The 22436-nt window shown below is 36.9% G+C and overlaps 1 protein-coding gene across 1 annotated transcript in view; it reads left to right on the plus strand.

Moving 5' to 3' along the window:
- Positions 1–21230, plus strand: part of mcph1 (microcephalin 1) — a 103461-nt gene extending 82231 nt beyond the window's left edge. Inside the window, exons 15-16 of the mRNA XM_042736249.1 lie at positions 4357–4594; positions 21106–21230. Of these exons, the coding sequence (XP_042592183.1) occupies positions 4357–4594; positions 21106–21158 (291 nt within the window). The 3' untranslated portion in view covers positions 21159–21230. The remainder of the gene's footprint in view (positions 1–4356; positions 4595–21105) is intronic.
- Positions 21231–22436: the final 1206 nt, after the last annotated feature.

The following is a 22436-nucleotide window of genomic DNA, read 5'->3' on the forward strand; positions in this document are numbered from 1 at the left end:
CATAGATCAGTATGATAATGCTTTCATCTATCAGTAACACACTGCCACATTTAAAATTAAATGTTTCCCCCAAAATCAGAACAGAAATTGCAAAGGAAGGCCTGTCGTCGCTCAGGTGCAGGGGCTGAATCATATCTCCGCATTACATTGCGTGGGAGGGCTCCTGTTTGTGTTGTTCATTTAATGTCATAAGGAAGTTGCTGGAGGAAGGAAATTACACAATGTCCTTATTTTTCTTTTACAGAGTTTACAGCATGCAAAAGCTCTGTCCCTTTTATTCTGATGAAATGGTTTGTCATTTACAGTTTTGGGACATTTTTGTCTTCTTTGTATTAATTAAAACATAAATACGGAAACTGTTTAACCCTTCAAAGCATGAATTATTACATTTAAAAAAAGTTTCTTTCGCTTTTTTTTTTTTTTTTCATTTTAGATGAGTTAAACATCTGTCCAATGCAGTGGTAGATATTCCAGAAGTAATTTATCGCCCATTTGTTTATTTTTAAAGTGCAACTTTGTAAGTTGTTATTAAATAAAACAGCACAGTGGTCCCGTCACAGTTGCTGTATAGTTTACATCAGCGTAAGCTCGGTAAAAGGGCACATAATGCTCACAAAAGTGCCGACTGTGTGCATCCTTCTGAATTATAAAATGGCAAAAGGAACATAAGTTAGTGACACTGTTTTTTTTTTTTTTTTTTTTTTTTTTTTTAAAACATTATTTTTTTTAATAGCTTCAGGAGAAAGTAGAAATTAATGATAGATGATTGATGATTAGCATTATGAACCATTGATGAAATGGGCACTATATCAACACAGATATCTCTATCAATATTTTTAGATACTAACCAATAATCAATTTGTGAAAGTCTAGATAAATCTTCATTGCTCCATGTGTACACTCTATCATTTATATTTGTATTCCTCCATATATCTATGAGTTTATCGACATGTCAAAATTACAGAGGCAGCATGGATGTGACTGACAGAAGACTATACCTTCTAATTAACAGACAATCATCTGATGCACAACATACATCTAAAGTTAGTAAAATATTAACATAGTGACCCAAAAAACAATCTAAGGCTGATGATACACGGGGCAACTTTTTTTGAGCAATGTTACTTGGGCACTTTGCTAATGAGAAATTTCTATTTGGATAATTTAGATTGGTTGTAGGCCCTGGGTCTTACCTGGTTGCCCGTTGATGGCAACATTTGCCCGAAGTTGCCTGGCAACATTGCTCAAAAAGCCCCATGAATCATCAGCTTGACTATAATCAGTATAGGTCAGTACAATCAGTCCCTAAAAAGTGGAAAAAAAATAGCATCAGTTTGGTCTGTTTTTGATTTGCAGAACACAAAATTTGATCTGATTGTTTTACCAGTTTAATTTTTAGTTAAATTAATTTCAAAGCTTGAAATCAAATGCCTTTTTACTGTGTGTAGACCGTTGACCTCATAGCACCATCTAGCTTTCAAGCTGCTTGTAGGTTAAATTAAGTAAGATAAACAGACTGAGAACTTCATCTTATTAGATAAAAATTAAATAAATCAATACATCACAGTAATATTGTGACTTTTACGAATGACTAATTATATTGTTCCAGGTCTTCAGTTACAAAAATGTACAAGGCACAAATTACAAACAAGGACAAAAAACGAACCCAGACACAAAACAATCATTTAATAAATCATATTTACAACTTCTAAGAACAAATTATTAAGATTTAAATTACAATTTGCTAGAAATGCATAGCCTACTTTTTTTTATTCAGCTCTACATAAATACATTTTGAAATTCTTACTTAGCCTAACGATTAGTTGAAATCCAACAAATAATTCACATTTCTCCTGATCAGTTACAAAAACGGAGCTTAATCACAAGAAATTTACATAAAGCATATTGACAGCTTCTATAAGAAGAAATTGACATAAAGCATATTGACAGCTTCTATAAGACATTTTATGGAAACACTAAACTATAACATGGGTGAAATACCAAGTATAGTATTATAAAAAATAAAATAAATTATAAAAGGCACGTTCTATATTTGAGTATGACTGAAACGACATGATAGGAGCAGTTTTTGTTTTTTACTAGTTACTGCTCACGCTTGCAGTGTGAAACAGGCGTTAGGCTGAACTTTTTTAGCAATATTGCTGGGCAACTTTGGTTAATGTTAGTGTCAACGGGTAACCAGGTTAGACACAGGGCAAATTTGCAGAGCAACTTTTTTTAAACAATGAGCTTGGGCGCTTTCCTACTGAGAATGAGTAACAAACTTCTATCTTGATACTTTAGATTGGTCATGGGCCCTGTTTCTCACCTGGTTGCCCGTTGACGGGAATATTGCCCAAACTTTGCTCAAAAAGTTGCTCTGTGTATCATCAGCCATATCACAAAATATTTTAAATCAAAATATCGTATCGTGGCTAAAGTATTGTGATAAAACTACTGTGGGGCCTCTGGTGATTCCCACCCCTAATATTGATGTTACATTATTCTTAAGATCCTGCATTCTTTCAGTTCTGAACTTTTTACCTCTGCTCCTGTTAATGAACCTTCAACTTAGAGGTCTTCCGTTATTCAACACTAACCAAAAGTGTAACCTTTACAGTTTCTTGATGTAACTGATCAAAGGCTTATATAAATGCTGCAAAAAAGACCTACAAAACGTATTAAAGATACAACAGTACATTCTTCCATGCAAATTGCATTAATTTTGTGGATTAATTTTTGCAGGATGTGTGTATTTATGTAAACTATGGTGAGCTGGAAAAACTTGTTCATATTGTTCCATTTATAGTGAATTACAGCATGTATTCTGAGGGAAGCTTTGATGATATTAACTCAATGAAAGCAAAATAAAACTGTCTGAATCTGATGACATTGTTGTGTTGTCTGTCTTCCCCACTCTTCCCCTCCACCCCACAGAGCACCATGCCCAGTCATGCAGCATTTTTCAAAACTGTGGTGAGAACTAACCAGGTCTGAAACGGGGTTTCATGACCCTTTAAAGGGATGTTAATTTACTCACCCTCGGGCCATCCAGGATGTGGGTGACTTTTTTTCCAAAGTAGAAGAGTCAAGAAGATTTTTAGCTGGTCCAACAGCTACTGTCTCTTTGAGGGCCCTGACACGCCAAGCCAATGCCAGAAACCTTGCAGCGACAAAAGCCACATGTGGCATCACCTGCAACTGCTGCATCTGGTCTAAAAAGTTGTGTTTAAAAACACAATGCAAAGACTAAGGTCAATGGCCTATTAGGGACCATCTATGTGAAAGAAAATAACGATCTATATAAATGGGTATCAATAGTCTATATTCATCATTCAAAAAGGGGTAACCAAACTATGATTGCTTACCATTTACATCATTAATGATGTTGATCATTTTCTTCATTCCAGAGGCTCATGTTGTTAAAATATATTCACGTATTGAAATGCTTAGGTGAAATGACATAAAATTTGAACAACCTTCTGTCTGTGCCATCTTGAATTCTTTGCTCAGTTTGACCACTTTCAATTTTTTATCATGCACAATCTGCCAAAAAGCCCTTAACAGGGTTCAACTAGTACCAAAAACAAAAAACTAAGCAGATGAATGGTCAACTGTGGCCGACCTGATGTGGTGTGTCAGACCTTTGAGAGTCAATAAAAAAAAAAAAGAAAAGAAAAATCAGGCAACAGCATTTATACCTGTGGCTGATATATTGAGATCATATGAAGTAAAACAATCGTTCTGTGCAAGAAACATTTGCAACATTTTTACCTGGAATCCATAGCCTCAGGCACATGGGGAAGTGTGATACTTTTCTTTCCCACAAACTTTTGAGTCAGAGTGACTGCAGGACATGTCCGAAAGTTAGATTAGATTAGTAACTTGTAGATAAAAGCTGGTTTGAGCCGTAAACTGTTACAGATGGTTTAGTCTAATTTGGTAAACTGGTTCATCCAGTTCACTAAGAACCGGTTCACAAGAATGATTCATTTATGAACCAGACATCACTCCAGACCGTTTATCCGAGGCTATGGATTACAGGTAATAAGGTTGTAAATAATATTCAGCTTCTTGCACATTTAGCTTCATAAGATCTCAATATCTTGTCAGGAGCCATGGAAATTAATTTTGTTTTGCCTGATATGCTGAGGGTAAGTAAATTAACAGTAAATTTTCATTTTTGGGTGAGCTAACCCTTTAAGTTTGAAATGGCCCTACTATTAGTGAATATCAGAAGCGGCCCCATACCATTTTTTTTGATTGAGACCCCTGATGTATAGACTTATGCGCATGTTACCCATAATATTTAGTAAAAGAACAAGAGCTATTATGAGATTTTCTCTTTTCTTACAGATATGCCGTCTGCAGCAGCATCTCTCTGCTGGGGAACATCAGCAGGATCTGTTCCAGCAACAGCGGCCCATGTTTGTGTCCCCAAACTCCCAGCCCCCCTGCAACAGCCTGACAGAACTCATTCAGCTTTGTGGAGGAACTGTATGCCGGAGTGTCCGACAGGCTGGAATCTTTATTGGACAGTATAATGGCAAAAAAACAGAGGGGAGCTGCAGTCTTTCTGAACAGTGGATTTTAGGTAAGATGGCAAATTGATGATGATAATGAGCAAGAAGTGTTGTAGTATATTCATAACGTACCATAAACAAAATCTGTGTGTGCAACAGCACATTGTGAAGAGCTATTATAAAATGATAGGCTTTGTTCAGAATTTATTATTAGCACACTGCTGTCGTACTGCATTGTATATACTAATATACCGCCTATGTTTTTGTTTTTTTAATAGTATGTAACACAATATTAACTACATATGGAAGCCAGGGGGCAAAAAATGCTCCTGCACAATTAAACTAAAACTATTATGTCTGTCACAATGAATATCTGAACATGATTCAAGTCAAGTCACCTTTATTTATATATAGCGCTTTTAACAATACAGATTGTATCAAAAAGCTATACAGTGTCAAATAGGAAAATAGTGTGTCAGTGCAAAAGGACAATAGTAAATACTCAATTTTCAGTTAAAGGCAGTTCATCCTTGAATTCTGTGATGTCATCGTCCAGCTCAGTTCAGTTTAAATAGTATCTGTGCAATCAAGTCAACGATAACTGCTGACGGTTACCGTGCTGCGTTGTCACGGGAACATGCCAGCTGAAGAGAATGAGGAAATTACCTCGCTCCCTTTGCCAAGTGAATTCCAAAAGACTGCATAATGGCACGCACTTGCCCTGCTCACTTCACAGTAACCACTCCAAGGGCATAGGGATGATCACTTCCATTTGGAGTTTGCCCCTTGAAACCGTTCGGTACCGATACTCATTCCGGCCACTCCTACTCCATACTGCACTTGTGATCGATATGATACCTCTTTATTCACTGCTACAAACTGATGGCGGTTAGATAAGTACGATTTGAACCTTGCTAATGCACTTCCACTAATGCCAACAAAGTTCTGTAGTCTATTCAAAAGAATGTTGTGGTCGAAAGTGTCGAACACAGCACTAAGATCCAGTAGACACTAATAGAGAGATACAACCATGATCAGATTATAAGAGCATGTCATTTGTAACTCTGAGAGCAGTCTCAGTACAATGATACAGTCTAAATCCTGACTGGAAATCCTCACAGATACCGTTTTTCTCTAAAAAACAAAAGGAATATAATTGTGAGGATATTACCTTTTATAGTATTTTTTTGAGAATAGTGAGTTTTGTGGTATGTCTGTAATTAACTAGATCTTTGGGGTCAAGTTGTGTTTTTTTTAATGAAAGGCTTAATAACGGCCAGTTTGAAGGTTTTGAGGACATATGCTAGTGACAATGATGAATTAATAATAGTCAGAAGAGGATCTGTGACTTCTGGTATCACCTCTTTTAGGAGCTTAGATGGAATAGGGTCTTACATACATGTTGTTGGATTAGATTTAACAAGTTTATAAAATTATTCTTCTCCTTTAGTAGAGAATGAGTGGAATTGTTCCTCGGGATCTATATCTGTGATACTGTAGCCGACGGCTGCATGGTTACAATTTTATCTCTAATAATATCGATCTTGGAATTAAAGTAGTTCATAAAGTCATTACTGCTGTGCTGTTGGTAAATGTCAACACCTGTTTATGCTTTATTTTTCACTAATTTAGCCATGTTTTTTTAATAAATACCTGGGGTTATGTTTGTTTTCTTCTAAGAGAGATGACAAGTAATCAGATCTAGCAGTTTTTTAATGTTTTTCTGTAGGATAGGGTACTTTCCCGCCATGCAACACGAAATACCTCTAGATGGCTAAAATGTCTTGTGTTGCACAGCATTTCCACTTCAGGAAGCACATCTGAGGCCATAAATGGCAATGGCTGGGGAGAGGGCTGTTGCTAAAGTCTTGGACTTTCATGTGGTATTCTGCCATGTGCTAAAGCGTATTAGGATTCTTAGTAACCTGTTTAGATCGGTGCCCGTTAGAAGCACATTGTTCAAAGACTCTCCAAGGAACTGGGCACTGGAGTCAAACACTACACAAATTTGATCAAGCTTGGATGATACACATCGAAGGAGGGTAAGCACCAGCATTCTTTCCCTGAGCTCACAGGAGAAGCTGGCTTGCCCTGACAGTTATCAAAGTTCCTCAGCATAAACTCTGCGAATGACTTCTCATCAAGTCAAGTCACCTTTCTTTATATAGCACTTTTAAAAATACAGATCGTTAAAGCAAACTGAACAACATTAATTAGGAAAATAATGTGTCAGTAATGCAAAATGACGATAGAAAACACAAATTTTTCAGTTAAAGGCAGTTCATCATTGAATTCAGTGGTCATCATCCAGCTCAGTTCAGTTTAAACGAATTCTGAATACACGAATTCTGAGTATGGGTCACCATACTTGGTTGTAAGTCACTTCACTTTCACTGTCACTTAAATAGTATCTTTGCAATCAAGTCAGCGATATCGCTGGAAATGAAGTGTCCCCAACTAAGCAAGCCAGAGGTCGACAGCGGCAAGGAACCAAAACTCCATCGGTGACAGAATGGAGAAAAAAACATTTGGAGGAAACCAGGCTCAGTCAGGGGGCCAATTCTCCTCTGGCCAGACGAACAATGTTAGGTAGGTTATTCCAGAGTTTAGGTGCTAAATAGGAAAAGGATCTGCTGCCCGCAGTTGATTTTGATATTCTAGGTATTATCAAATTGCCAGTTTTGAGAATGCAGCGGATGTGGAGGACTATAATGTAACAAGAGCTTGTTCTAATACTGAGGTGCTAAACCATTCAGGGCTTTATAAGTAATAAGCAAGATTTTAAAATCTATACGATGTTTAATAGGTAGCCAGTGCAGTATTGACAGAACCAGGCTAATATGATCATACTTCATGGTTCTAGTAAGAACTCTAGCTGCTGCATTTTGGCCCAGCTGGAGTTTGTTTATTAAGCATGCAGAACAACCACCAAATAAAGCATTACAATAATCTAACCTTGAGGTCATAAACTCATGGATTAACATTTCTGCATTTGACATTGAGAGCATAGGTCATAATTTAGATATATTTTTTGAGATGGAAAAAATGCATTTTTACAAATGCTAGAAACGTGGCTTTCTAAGAAAAGACTGCTATCAAATAGCACACCTAGGTTCCTAATTGATGACGAAGAATTGACAGAGCAGCCATCAAGTCTTAGTGTTCTAGGTTATTACATGCAGAGGTTTTAGGTCCTATTAATAACACCTCTGTTTTTTCAGAATTTAGCAATAAGAAATACTCGTCGTCCAGTTTTTTATATCGACTATGCATTCTGCTAGTTTTTCAAATTGGTATGATTCGCCGGGCTGCGAAGAAATAAAAAGCTGAGTAACATCAGCATAACAGTGAAAGCATAACATGTAAAGTGTGAAGAGTAACAGCCCTATTACTGAGCGTTGAGGTACTCCATACTGCACTTGTGATCGATATGATACCTCTTCATTCACTGCTACGAACTGATGGCAGTCGTATAAGTACGATTTGAACCATTCTAATGAACTTCGATTAATTACCAGTAAAGTTTTCTAGTCTATGCAAAAGAATGTTGTGGTCAATAGTGTCGAATGCAGCGCTAAGATCCAGTAGCACTAATAGAGAGATACAACCACAATCAGTACTCATTTTGCTGGACCTGTCTGCTGTTTTGACACCGTTAAACACCAGATTCTCCTGTCCACCCTCAGAAAGATGGGCATCTCTGGAACCGCACTCCAGTGGCTTAACTCCTACCTTTCTGATAGATCCTTCATGGTGTCTTGGAGGGGTGAAGTTTCTAAGTCACAACAACTTGCTACTGGGGTTCCTCTTCTCCATCTACATGACGTCATTAGGATCTGTCATTCAGAAGCATGGCTTTTCCTATCACTGCTACGCTGATGACACTCAACTCTACTTCTCATTCCAATCAGATGACCCGACAGTAGTTGCTCGCATTTCAGCCTGTCTGAGTGACATTTCTAGCTGGATGAATGACCATCACCTACAGCTCAACCTTACTAAGACTGAACTGCTGGTGGTTCCAGCTATCCCATCATTTCATCACAACTTCTCTATACAGCTGGGTTCGTCAACCATAACTCCTTCCAGGACAGCCAGAAAACCTAGGAGTTGTGATGGATCATCAGTTAAGCTTCACAGACCATATTATTACAATGACCCAGTCCTACAGATTTGCCTTATACAACTGTTAGGGAGATTAGACCCTTCCTGTCAGAGAAAGCACCCAACTTCTTGTCCAAGCTCTTGTTCTCTCCAGACTGGACTATTGTAATGCTCTCCTGGCGCGGGCCTTCCTGCATGTACTATCAAGCCTCTGCAACTGATCCAGAATGCAGCAGCGAGGGTTGTCTTCAATGAGCCAAAAACAGCTCATGTTACTCCTCTCCTCATCAGGTTACACTGGCTACCAGTAGCCGCTCGCAACAAATTCAAGGTACTGATGCTTGCCTACCAAAGACGGACCACTGGCACGGCGCCAACATACCTAAGCTCATTAGTTTCAATCTTATGCACCCTCCAGAAGTTTGCGCTCTGCAAGTGAACAACATCTTGTGGTGCCATCCCAAAGAGGTTCAAAATCACTCTCACAGACTTTTTCCTGGACTGCGCCCAGCTGGTGGAATGACCTCCCGATCTCAATTCGAACAGCTGAGTCTTTACTCATTTTCAAAAAACATCTAAAGACTCATCTTTTTCGCCTGCACTTAACCAACTAATACTAGTACTTACCTTTTCTTTTTCTTGTCTATCATATTCTTATAAAAAAAAAAAAAAATAAAAAAAAACCCTGGCTACGTGTTCTGTACTAACTAACTGACACTTGTCATAGCACTTGTATACCGTTGTTGTTCTCTTGTTGATCTGATTGTTTCTACTGTTCTCATTTGTAAGTCGCTTTGGATAAAAGCGTCTGCTATATGATTAAATGTAAATGTAAAAATGATGAGTGTCATTTGTAACTCTAATTAGAGCAGTCTCAGTACTATGATACGGTGTAAATCCTGACTGAAAATCCTCAAAGATACCATTTTTCTCTTAGAAGGAATATAATTGGGAGGATAATACCTTTTCTAGGTATCGTGACAGAAAAGGGAGATTCGAGATCGGTCTGTTTAATTAACTAGTTCTTTGGGGTAAAGTTTGAGTTTTTTTTGATGAGAGGCTTAATAACAGCCAGTTTTTGGGGACATATCCTAATGACAATGATCAATTAATAATAGTCAGAAGCAGATCTATGACTTTTATTTATTTATTTTTATTTAACCTTTATTTTTCCAGGAAGGTCCCATTGAGATTAAAAGAAATCTCTTCTTCCAGGGAGTCCTGGCCAAGATGGCCGTATTAAAATTTCACATAATTACAAAAACAACACAAAAAAAACTAATTCTAAACAGACAAGGTAAATACAATAACATTAAATCAATCATATGTCAACAAATTAATTAAAACAGTCACACACTTCATTCATTTTACATCGCAATATATTTTTAAACACATTCAAAGAAGAAATTATTTCTAGTTGAGCATTAATTTGAAATTCATTCCACAGCCAAGGAGCAGAAGTAGGAGAAGGCTGATTTTCCATGTTCTGAGTGTATCCTAGGTACTTCTAATTTAATGCCAATCGATGATCTAGTGCTATAGTTCTTTTTATACAGGCATAAAAGCCTAGTAATGTAATTTGGCAGCATACCCAACAATGCCTTTACTGTAAATACTATCTATATTGTGATTTCCTTCTTTGATGTAAGGAGGTCCAGCCTACACACGGTTATATAACAAACAATGATGTGTACGTGAACAAGCATTGTTTATAAAACGCAAAGCAGCATGATAAATGCAATCTAATCTTTTTAATAAATAAATAGAAGCATGCATATAAATAATATCACCATAATCTAAAATGGGTAAAAAAGTACTGTGAATAATTTTCTATCTAGCTCCAAAGGAAAAACTTTTTTTTTGCCGAAAGAGAAAGCCCAATCTTGGTTTTAATCTTTTTACTAAGTAATCAATATGAACATCAAATGCCAACTTCTCGTCTATCCATATTCCCAGATATTTGTAGGTTATTACTCTCTCTTTATGCACGTCATCAACAGTAAGAATAGACAGAGCAGTGATCATGGAACGACTACATGAAAAAACAATGTACTAGTTTTATTCACATTTAAAATTAATTTTGAGTAAATTATGCTGAAAAGTATTAAAAGAATCCTGTAAAATTTCAATAGCTTGTGAAAGAGAGGCTGCTGCTGAATAAATTATTGTATCGTCAGCATAAAATGTAACTTTGCGGATTTTATTCCCTGCCCTAATTCATTTATAAAAAATAGAAAAAAGAAGTGGTGCCAGTAAAGAACCTTCCGGGACACCCTTCTCAACTGTTAGCACGGGTGAAACATAATTATCTATAGCAACAGATTGCGTTCGATCAAATAAATAATTTTGAAACCAACTCAAGGCTAATTTAGAAATAGGGTGATAATTATTCAAATCAGAGGGATCTCCTCCTTTTAATAATGGCATAAACCATAGCTGATTTCCAAGATGTTGGAATTACATTAGTGGATAGACTCAATTAAAAATTGATGCAATAGGTTCAGCAATAATATCTGCAGACACTTTTAAAAAAACTGGTTAAATTTTATCAAGTCCACCTGATTTCTTACAGTCTAAATTTGAAAGTAACTTATAAACTTCGGTGGGCAATATAGGGGTAAAAGAAAATAAATCTGATTCATTATAATTTGTTGTCTCATCAATTTCCTGTTCATCAGTGATCAACGAATTATTGTGTACCTGTTATCAAACTAGCTGAAACAAAATGATTATTTAGAAATATTAACAATATCAGCCTTGTCTGTAATTAATCTCCGGGTCCACTTTTAAAACTTTTGGAAAGTCAGTAGATTTATTTGACCCTACAAGAGATTTTGTTAATTTCCAAAATTTAGAAGGATCGTTCATGTTATTATTAATTAGATTAAGATAATATTGACTTTTAGAACTTTTTATCAATTTTGTGCACTTATTTCGTAGAAATCTATAATTGGACCAGTCCTCATCACTATTTGTTTTTTTTTTTTTTGCTTTGGACCAGGCTAAATTTCTTTGTTTAATAAGATTAGAAACAGATTCACTGAACCAAGGATTATTTTTTCCACTCACCCATATCTCTACGTAAAGGAGCATGTTTATCACAAATTTTAAGAAAGGTAGATTTAAAATAATCCCAAGCATCAACCACATCAGGTATAGACGAAACTAACTGTAAGTCACTATTATACACATCATGCAAAAAAGCTTGTTCATTAAGATGTTTGAACTGTCGTTTAATATAAATCTGGGTGAACTCTTAGGCAACTTAAAATTTCTCACACAAGATATTGCACAATGAGCGCTAAGGTCATTACCAAAAAACTCCTATCGCAGAAAAAACATGAGGTATATGAGTTAAAATAATATCAATCAAAGATGATTTGCTCATACTCTTTCCATTTAGATGAGTTGGTGAACTTATCAATTGTTCCAAACACAAGGAGTTACATATGTCCTTAAATGAGTCCGATGACTGAGACAACCAGTCCCAGTTTAAATCTCCCATTAAAACTAAATCAAAGTTAGACCAACTGTGCAACATATCTGTAAGCAATAAAATTGCCTCACTTGAAGCTGAAGGTGGGTGGTAACAACCGACAACCATCATGTCAGACCCATTTAGTAAAGAAACTTTAATAGCTAAAAGTTCAAAACATTTTAAAAATACTAACTGACGTCGGTACAAATACAATTCATATTTACTTAGTATAAATTGCAAACCCTCCTCCTTTTTTTGCTACGATCAGCTCTAAAAATATTATAACCATTAATATGCACCATATCATCTGTAATTGATTTTTTCATCCAAGGCTCTGTGAGAATTATGATATCAGCATCGGTCAAATCTGCCCAGATTCGAACTGCGTCCAACTTATTTACCAAACTTCTCACATTAAGATGGAAAAATCGTATACCATTACTTGATTTCAGTTCCTCTGGTGTTTGAAGTTGAGGCAACTCTGGACCTGGGTTGGGATGAATGTTATCTGAAAGCAGTAGCAAAAGCACAAACCACTTTCTCTTCGCCGCCACCCCGCAGCTCGGACTGTTGCCGCCGCAAATAGATGTAGCATAATGGGTCAGTTTCCATTTCCTCTGACCAAAAGGCAAAACAATCTTTGGGGTGGATCACCAATCCAAACGGGCCATAAAGAGGAAAATTCAAAGCCTCTCAGCGACACAGCCAAATCTCCGGTTCGTTCTCCAGCGGTCTCAGCACTTGATACCCACAAACACAGCCCAGGTGTGTGACCCTCGTGACCAACAGACGACATTTCATCCACACCAACCATGAACGGCTCCCCGATCCGCTCCATAGTGGCTTCATTACGCGAAAACCCATAGACATGGCGCAGGTGCAGAAGCAGGTGCAAGAGGGTCCTCCCGTTCAACAGCGAAAGGCCCGCCACCAACCAATTTCATTCTCCATATCATGGAGCAAAGTAGGCATAAAAGTACACATTTTTCAAACATGGGATGTTTCCAGTCTCCAATTAGTTTATAGAAATAAAATTAAGTGGCATAAACACAACACTTATAATTTTAGTAATCTTCAAAAACGACTTCAAAAACGATTTAAAAGACTAACAAACTAACACAAACTAACACAAAACCCACACGTGCGGCCATCTTGGTAAGTACCTCTTTTAGGAGCTTAGATGGATAGGGTCTAACATACATGTTGGTTTAGATGATTTAACAAGTTTATACAATTCTTCCTCTCCTATTGTAGAGAATGAGTGGAATTGTTCCTCATTTTGTTTATTTAATGATTTTTTATGATTTTTTATATCTTATTGTTGCATGGTTACAATTTTATTAGGGCTGTCAAATGATTAATCACGATTAATCACATCCAAAATAAAAGTTTTGTTTACATAATATATGTATGTGTACAGGGTATATTTATTATGTATATATAAATACACACACATAAATTATATATTTAGAAAATATTTACATGTATATACATTTATATATTTATATTCTTATATTTTTATATTATATATAAATATATTTATATATAAACATAACATATTCTTCTTAAATATATACATGCATGTGTGTGTATTTATATATACATAATAAATATACACAGATATGCACACATATATTATGTAAACAAAACTTTTATTTTGGATGTGATTAATCATGATTAATCATTTGACAGCCCTATATTTTATCTCTAATAGTATCGATTTTAGAAGTAAAGTAGTTCATAAAGTCATTACTGCTGTGCTGTTGGGAAATGTCAACACTTGTTGATGCTTTATTTTTCGTTAATTTAGCCACTGTATTGAATAAATACCTGGGGTTATGTTTGCCCCTTATTATGCCGCTTTTTACAATATGTAATATAAGTCTATGGTATCCCCAGAATGTGTCTGTGATGTCTCAGCTCAAAATACTCCACAGATCATGTATTATATCATTTTGAAAATGCCTATTTTGAGTGGAAGCAGATACACACTGTTTTTCGGCCCTGTGTCTTTAAATGCAAATGAGCTGCTGCTCTCCGTCCCCTTTTCCAGAATAGAGCTGTGCTATTACAGCTTGGAACTGCTAAAAACATCTGTTTTGGTTCTGATTATCATGTTTATGGCACTGAAATCATGCGTTTTAAACCATATCAGTTTAAACTTTTGATATACGGTTTTCTGAGAGCAACACATCCGAAGCACACAGAAAACGGCTGTCACAGCATGAGAGTAACTAAACCAAAGTTCTCTTTCACACAGAAGTTTAATGTTAAAAACACACGAGTTACAAAAACAGTCGGTTTATGTCTGTGAAGGTAAACTGCTGGGGAAATAAATTGTTTTGTTATTTTAGATCTGTGTGGCCGGCAGCAGCAATATACAGTAAATAAATCAATAAATCCACTGCTCTGTTGTATCCTCCTGCTCTGTTTTCCCACTAAATAGTGTTCTGTTCTCGTCTGTGCAGCCAAAGGCAGAACAGTTAGTATGTTTCGCTCAAACTTTCACCATGGCATTAGAGCTGGTACACCGTGGGTATAAACTTACAGATTAAGGGGTGGTAATATTATAATGAGATCCCTTTGCCACGTCACCAAGAGAGCGAATTCGTGCGCGCTCCTTTTCTCAGACGCTTGCAGAAAAAGGCTTACCAAAACAAAGTTGCTGGGTTAAATGTTTTTCACGTTTCCTTGGTTGGTAGATACACCGGGGACCTTAATAGCACTTAAAACCTGGAAAAGTCAGATTTTCATGATATGTCACCTTTAAAGATGTAAAGATTATTTGAAGGGATATTTTATTTATTTATTTATTTATTTATTTATTTAGGTGATTAGGGCATTGTCTGTTGATATTAAGCTTACTGTTGAGCAAATCAGTAGAGCTGGTTATTTGCGCAAACTCCATTTCAACACAGTCTCACTCCCAACTCGCTATATATTGACGCTTGTTCAGGACCCCTTGGCCTCATTTTTTGACACTCAAGGTACCCCTTTAGCGTAATTTTTCGAAGCACAGTGTCCTCCATTGTTTTCGGTTGTTTGTCTTAATTTAATGGTTTATATGCGTTTGTATTAAATATAAATAATTCTATATAAATTTATACTTTTATATAAATTTAACCCCACCCCTACCCTAAACCTACCCACTTCTGAACAATATAAAACACGTAAAGGGCAAATAAAAGTACAGTCACAGGTATTTATTGCGAAAAAAAAAAAAACCAACCATAAACAAGCATTATAAAAGCATTACAAACATGTTGTTGCATTCCAAGTCTTCTGAAGCCATACGATATCGTTATGCAAAGAAGAAAGTAAAACATAAGGTTTTAATCGCTTAAAATGATCCCGCTTCATTAACACGCTCACATCACATGTCATTTAAAAAGATACTCCCATAACATGATGCAATCAGTTACGAGACAAACAAGAGCCAATGGCTGAAATAAGGCTTCTTCTGGCGGCATTTTTTGAATTTGCGCACAGAGACATCACACAGGAAGAGCTTTACGGTGGACGGAGATGGCGATTCGCGTCTATTCCTCACACAAATCAATCCTTTTGCCTCGAAAAACTTGGAATATTATTATTTTTTTTTTTTTTAAATAAATTATGACTGTAGTTGTATCTACCTGTTATATTTTGTGTTTTATTGACAAATGGTAGGTTTAGGGGCAGGAGTTGGGTTACCTGCTCTTAAATGTGTAAATAGTGTAATATAAATAAAACTGTTGTGACTGTTTACACTGAAAAATCACACCCCAACATATATGTAATAATGGCAGTATTATTGCCCAACATATAATTTAATCATGACGATAAGCCTTTTGCTTCGGCATATTGGTGCTAAGGGTTTCTTATTTAAAGCAATGGAGGACGCTGCATGTGGAAAAAATGACGTAAAAGGGGGAGGGGGTACCCTGTATGTCAAAAAGCAACGCAAAAGTGTCCTGACCAAGCGTCAATATGTGACAAGGTGGGAGTGAGACTGTGTTGTCCATTTTTGTGTGACATGAGACATTCAGCCAATGGTTTGAGTCTGAGACTAGTGCAATGCAAAACATAGGTCATAGCACATGTAGGCTTTCCTACATACAAAGCCAGTGAGAAGTGTTAATGGAGGAAATGGTACCTGGAACTGAAAGCTGCATGGGACATCCACTTCTCTTAAAGGTTATAAAGACGTTTGTTGATAATTGGTGTTATGCCCCATGCTGTGTCCAGGAAAGAAAGCCTGGGTAAGTAGCTTCCAAGCTTTGCTGACTCCACCTCCTTAAACAGATCCTCGAGTTCTCTTAACTTTTGGGGTTCTTTATTGCTGATTCTTTCTTTATGAATGGGAGACGTTTCAGACGCGCGTTCCTCTTCACTTCTGCGCCAGGTGTGAGTTAAGCGAGTGCGGATATGGTCCTGTGCTCGCAGCGTGTTCTCTTCAATGGAGTGGGCGAACTATGACGTCACTTTGTAGACGGATTGGCTGTTAGCATGACACTGGTTCCCTCAACAAAATGCCTATAGGATTTACTCTGTATATGAATTTTAATCCATGCTACATTAACCTTTTTCATATAAACTGGAATAAATACAAAACTAGAGCCAAACTAAAACTGAAATGAGACATTAAAGTCAGCATGAAACGGAAGTAGCGATTGTCTTTTTTTTTCTCTACTGTGACGTCTATCCGAGTGAAATGGCATTTGAAATGAGAGGACGGGACTTGATTTCGTCCTTTGGGAATTGGTTGGATCGTTGGAAGTTGGGGGCGTTGCTAACAAAAATGGAGGCAGATGTGAATGCCAGTTTGCAGTTAGTTATGAGGGGATTTCTCTCCACTGGATTCACTGGCGACACCCTAGCATGAAGAAATGTTTTATTGAGGAAGATGACGACGAGGACAATCAATGGCACAAAACATGCCTAACAGCGCCGCGAGAAAGAGAGAGACTGTCTGAATGACTGAGTGCGTCCTCCATCAAGTTAAGTTATATTCATAAAAAATAAAGTTTGCAATGTCCTAAGAGTAATTTTGTGGTAATATCCTTTCAACTTTCAAGGGTAGTGTAATTCCCTATGGCTTGCGGCAGCACTGGTAAATGCATTGATTTCTATAAAGTGAAGCATCAGAAAATTTTATTTTATCCTTGATTCTAGGAAATCGTCATATGCTTTTTAACAGCTTCGTGTGGCAGTAAACATTTAAATTTAACGTGGCTAAGTACTGTGCATCGTACTGTTAAAGTTTCACTTTCACCGTGACTATGCCAGTAAATGTGGTGTTTACATGGAATAATCGTAATATGAGTTTACCTTACGAACCCAGAGTCTCCGCATCAGTAGGAAAGCGATCAAACAAGCATCTTCCATCTGAAGACTTGTATTGCATTTCAGGGCAAAACAAAATAACATCATCGACTAACAATAGAAAATGCTGGAAACAATTAATTGGTTATTCTATAATTAATTGTATTACAAATTATACTATGACTGGAAAATACTGTAAATTGATAATGTTATATGTCTCCGACAGCGCCTGTAGTCCCATTTAGCAGCTTGTTAGCAACCGTCTTTTTTAAGAAACATAACAGTTTAAAAAAAATCACGAGTGGGGTGTAACTGGTGTGTTTTATGTCGTAGAATAAAACATGAAAGTATCTTGAGCCTGTGTGAACCAAGGACCTTATTTTAGGGATTTAACCAAAATCCCATTCAAAAAACCCATTGACTCTGTGACAATGGAACCGGAAGTGCTAAAATGCTAATTCGCTTCCGGGTTTTTGCCTACAAAGTGACATCATAGTTCCACCAATCTATTGTGGTCACTTTCATATAAAAGCGCGAGATAAACTACGTGCATGCAATGTCAGTTAAGTCATGGAGTTACCAAAAAGGCAATTAACGCTACCTATTTATGAGGTACTGACACAGAGTGTAAATGTCCTGTGTAGACACTAGACAGACGCCATGGTGTCGTGTCCAGTGTACACTGTTTACTGTTCCGCCACCAAGCAAATGGCGCATTAACTCCTCATCTGCACACACTCTCTTTGAAATAGGAATCATTGCCACATTTCTTGTTAACATCTTTCATTTATCACTGTCTCATTTGTATTTGGCCACTTGGGAGAAAGCCTCACCAAACCTGACCAGCCAGGCATTTTACGCTTACGGGAAATTGTATGAACGTGGATGGGTGACATGAATGGAGATGCTCCAGATCGGCGATGGTAGTATTTGGTTTCCCAACAAGGTTCATCGCCCAAAAGAAAATTAATTTGCTGAATGCATAAACTGAATTTTCCTGCGCTCAAGCCTGCCAATCTAAAGGAAATGCTGTGTATGGCGTTTGAGGTAATTTGTGAATTACCATAGACTTAGTCTAATTAAAATAATTTGCAACTATTACTGTTATTACACGTGTATAAAAAACTTTGTATTATGCTTGTTATAGAGTGCGTGACGTCACGTGCACTACCGCCGGTGGCAGTAGACAATGCCACCTCGGTGACGTGGTTGTCACAGCGACCGTCACAGCCCTAGGCACCATGCCATTCTTCAAACAGCCACTGAATCAGCGACATAAACAGCTCTCAGTCTTTTGACTTGTTCTGAGGACTGTGGACCTAGCCACCTTTCCAGAAGATCGAGTTCCTAAGGCCAAGTAATTTTCTAGACAATTGTCAAATGTGCTATCGCACCAGACATCTAGCTATTTCACTCATACCTGTGTGGTCTGTGGAGGGTGCTGTTGTGTTGAACCCCAGAGGTAGGATGTCTAAGGTTGGTTTGCATTCTTGTTTAATTGTTTAGATTTATCCTAAGGCAAAAAGCTTTTCTTAAAGGGATAGTTCACCATGAAAATTCTGTCATTAATTACTCACCCTCATGTTGTTCCAAACCCATAAGACCTCCATTCATCTTCGGAACACAAATTGAGATATTTTTGATGAAATCTGAGTGCTCTCTGACCCTCCCATAGACAGCAATGATCCTTACATGATCAAAGTTCAGAAAAAGCAAGGAGATTGGTAAAATAATCCATGTGACATCAGGGGTTCAACCCTAATTTTATGAAGTTACGAGAATACTTTTTTTGCGCAAAAGAAAAAAAAAATAATGACTTTATTATTATTAGTGGATTCTGTACAAAAAGGCGTCAGGGTGATGCGGAGGAGACCAATTGCTGAATAAAGATGTTTTTTTTTTTTTTTTTTTTTTCTGCCACACTATACGAGGCAGACGGCTTTGGTGTGTTGTGCAAATTTCAGGAGCTTGACAGAGGGGTCCTTTGCTGTGCAGTCACTCAAGCACAAAGAGAAGTGAAGAGAGAACACAACCCAGTGATTTGGGTTTTTTTGGGGACCGGTATGATAGTAGAGCATTTGAAGCAGCAGAGAACTTCGCACTGCCTCTAGTGATCTGTTGAATATCTGCATGAAGTTGGTCAGTGCAGGGTTTTAAACTGGCAGATGAAACACTGTCTGGGCCTGAAGCTTTCCTATTCCTTTGTTTCTTGTCTGAGGAAGAGTTTATAGGCTCGAAACATCACCTGTGTTGAGAACATAAATATTTTCTACTTTTGAAACTATGGTGTGCCATAGTTTCAAAAAATAGTTTGAAATAGTTTTTGTGGTTGAGCACCCACATTCAGCTTTTGGCCTGTCGGATGTGCACACTTTGATTGCAATCTTTTTCTTGAAGACCCAGCACACATCCTTCACAGACCACAAATGCAAGTTGAATAGCAGGAGAGGTGGGATGAAGGTAGAAGGAGGTTTTGGTGCATGTGTGAAGGTGGCTGCTGCTTCAAAAACACTCCAGTCAGTGCATTCAAAGCATTGGACAATACCTTTGTTTGTTTTAAACGTGCTCATTATTTATGTCATATGCTCCTTAAATGTGGAGATCTTTAAAGGGATACTCCACCCCAAAATTAAAATTTTGTCATTAATTACTTTACCCCCATGTCATTCCAAACCCGTAAAAGCTCAGTTCGTCTTCAGCACACAATTTAAGATATTTTGGATGAAAACCTGCTCACATCACTGTGGGGAGCTACTGACTCATCAATGGGACTGTGGGACCTGTCTTCCCTCTCAGATGCTGCTGTAGGCATAACATAGTCTTCCAAGGTGCTGAATGAGATGAGTCTGCAGCTTACAGCTTCCTTTAAAAAAGGAAAAATATAATTCTTACCAGAATGCTGCAGAGGAACAGCAGCTCAACAGCATCCCATGAAAAGGCATATTAAATGGCGAGCTGTAGATGGCTTCATGAAGAGAATGTAGCTATCTGATGACATTCAGCACATCCTTATATTTGACACATATTTAGGACTTGTTTACTCTCAGCAGATGGTTAAAACTCATGGCTGCTATTACATCTGTTTTTTATCCCACTGGAAATAGAAAGTCAAGTTGACATCATTGCATTCTGTGCTTCAGTCTGTATACTGCACATTTCTGCAATTACAGGTATGTCATGCATAAAAAAACCCGCAACAAATATTAAAAACTTTAACTGAATTCTGCCGCAAGAGCAGTACAGTAATACAGAACATGATGGTAGTACCACCATGAATCATGTAAGTGCTCTGTTTTATATTAGGGATGTGAAGATCCTTTACATAGGTTGCTACCGATTCAATACAGACCTTTTTTGATGGGTCAGGGATTAGTCCGATTGAAACGATCCAAATCGTATACTAGGGGTTTCTCATGGTGGTTAATTTTTAGATCAAATAATAAAGAAATAAAAATAATATATAAAAAAATATTAAAGCACCACAGAACGTTTAGTGCATTACATTACAAGTCATCTGAAGTTGTCAAATCATGTTATTTGAGGAACTGATGGTATATTAAATGAATGACCTCTTCACTACTTGACTATTTATGTTTAGAGGAGTACTGGTCTGATACTCAAGATTGCATAATTAAACATGAAAAGTGTTGAGCCATCCCTATTTTATATAACAATGATGTTTTTATTCTTTTTCAGACTGTGTCACACACCTCACACTGCTCCCATATGAAAATTATGTCTTGGAATGAAGAACCCTGGAATGTGATACTCCTGTAGTTATACAGTTTGGCTTTGACTTTTTTTTTTTTATTTAATTTTTTTTAAAATCTGTGTAGATACTGTTATTAAATATCTCTACTGTATTTTGTGTGTTTGGCAACTTAGTGCAGTGATTTGTCATTTTCATATTATTTAGTCAGTTGTCTTATGTTACTCTTTTTTTTTTTTTTCTTCATTTAATAAAACTGTGACCAAAAAGTGAATGCATCCTTCAAGTAGATGTAAAGGTGGTAGAGAATAAAAAGTAAATGTTCGCATTTAGGCTAGGTCATCCATTTTAGACATTAGGTTTAACAAAGAGATACAGTAAGAATTCATTTTTGAAAATAAAATTTGTTGGACATTTTCCTTACGTTTTTGTCAAACTCTCAAGCAGATCATTCTTTTCAGCTAGATCTTTTATTCGACTGAATTCATTTCTGACAGGAGGTTGACATTTTATAGCAATATAAAATATCACAGTAAAAGCTATTGAAAACATGATAATCTGCAGAATTTCTTTAAACTGAAAGTTATGGTGTCCGATTTCTGAATTAATTGTTTTGAATGTGTCCCTTTAATTATTTGTTTGAACCAATTTGTAAACCATTGATAAATTAGTCCAACTATAAGAAAGAACACTGACATTATTAAACAAAAATAAATGCTATCATATTACTATATAATTCATAATGTATTTGAAAACTATCTGATAGTGAAAACTGAGCCTGAAAGAATTGAGCTGCTAAAACAGGAAGCCATTGAGTGCACCCAAAAATAATTAGTAAAATCGTCTGTTTTTATGCATGTTTAGTCAACCATAAACAATTATTGCACATGCACCTGTGGAACAGTCCTTAAGACTTGCAGGTAGGCAATTAAGGTCACCGTAACAATGACTCCATACAGTAAAGGAACCTTACTACTGACCATAAACAACACAAACAGACCGGAGAGGAACGCTGCCACCGCAGGCATGCTGCTGTACTTGTCACCCCAAAGTGCATCTGCACCTCAGCGTTTGGTCTCTGCAGTCATTTACGTGTCCACTCTTAAGACTAATTAAGAGCAATGCATCTCTCAAGAGAGACTTTAAATGATAAAAGAGTTTTGACTAATGCAATATGACCTTGGTCATTGTGCCTACAAAAAGGAGGATCTCCTTATCATGAAAGATATTAGCCCTTTGAGCTTCAGATTTTCATTTCTACTTATGCTCACTAAATGTAAACAAATATTATGTGTGATAGTACTTGTATTATTTGTTA

Source organism: Cyprinus carpio, chromosome B13, assembly GCF_018340385.1.
Source record: "Cyprinus carpio isolate SPL01 chromosome B13, ASM1834038v1, whole genome shotgun sequence".
In the NCBI taxonomy this organism is placed as follows: Eukaryota; Metazoa; Chordata; class Actinopteri; order Cypriniformes; family Cyprinidae; genus Cyprinus; species Cyprinus carpio.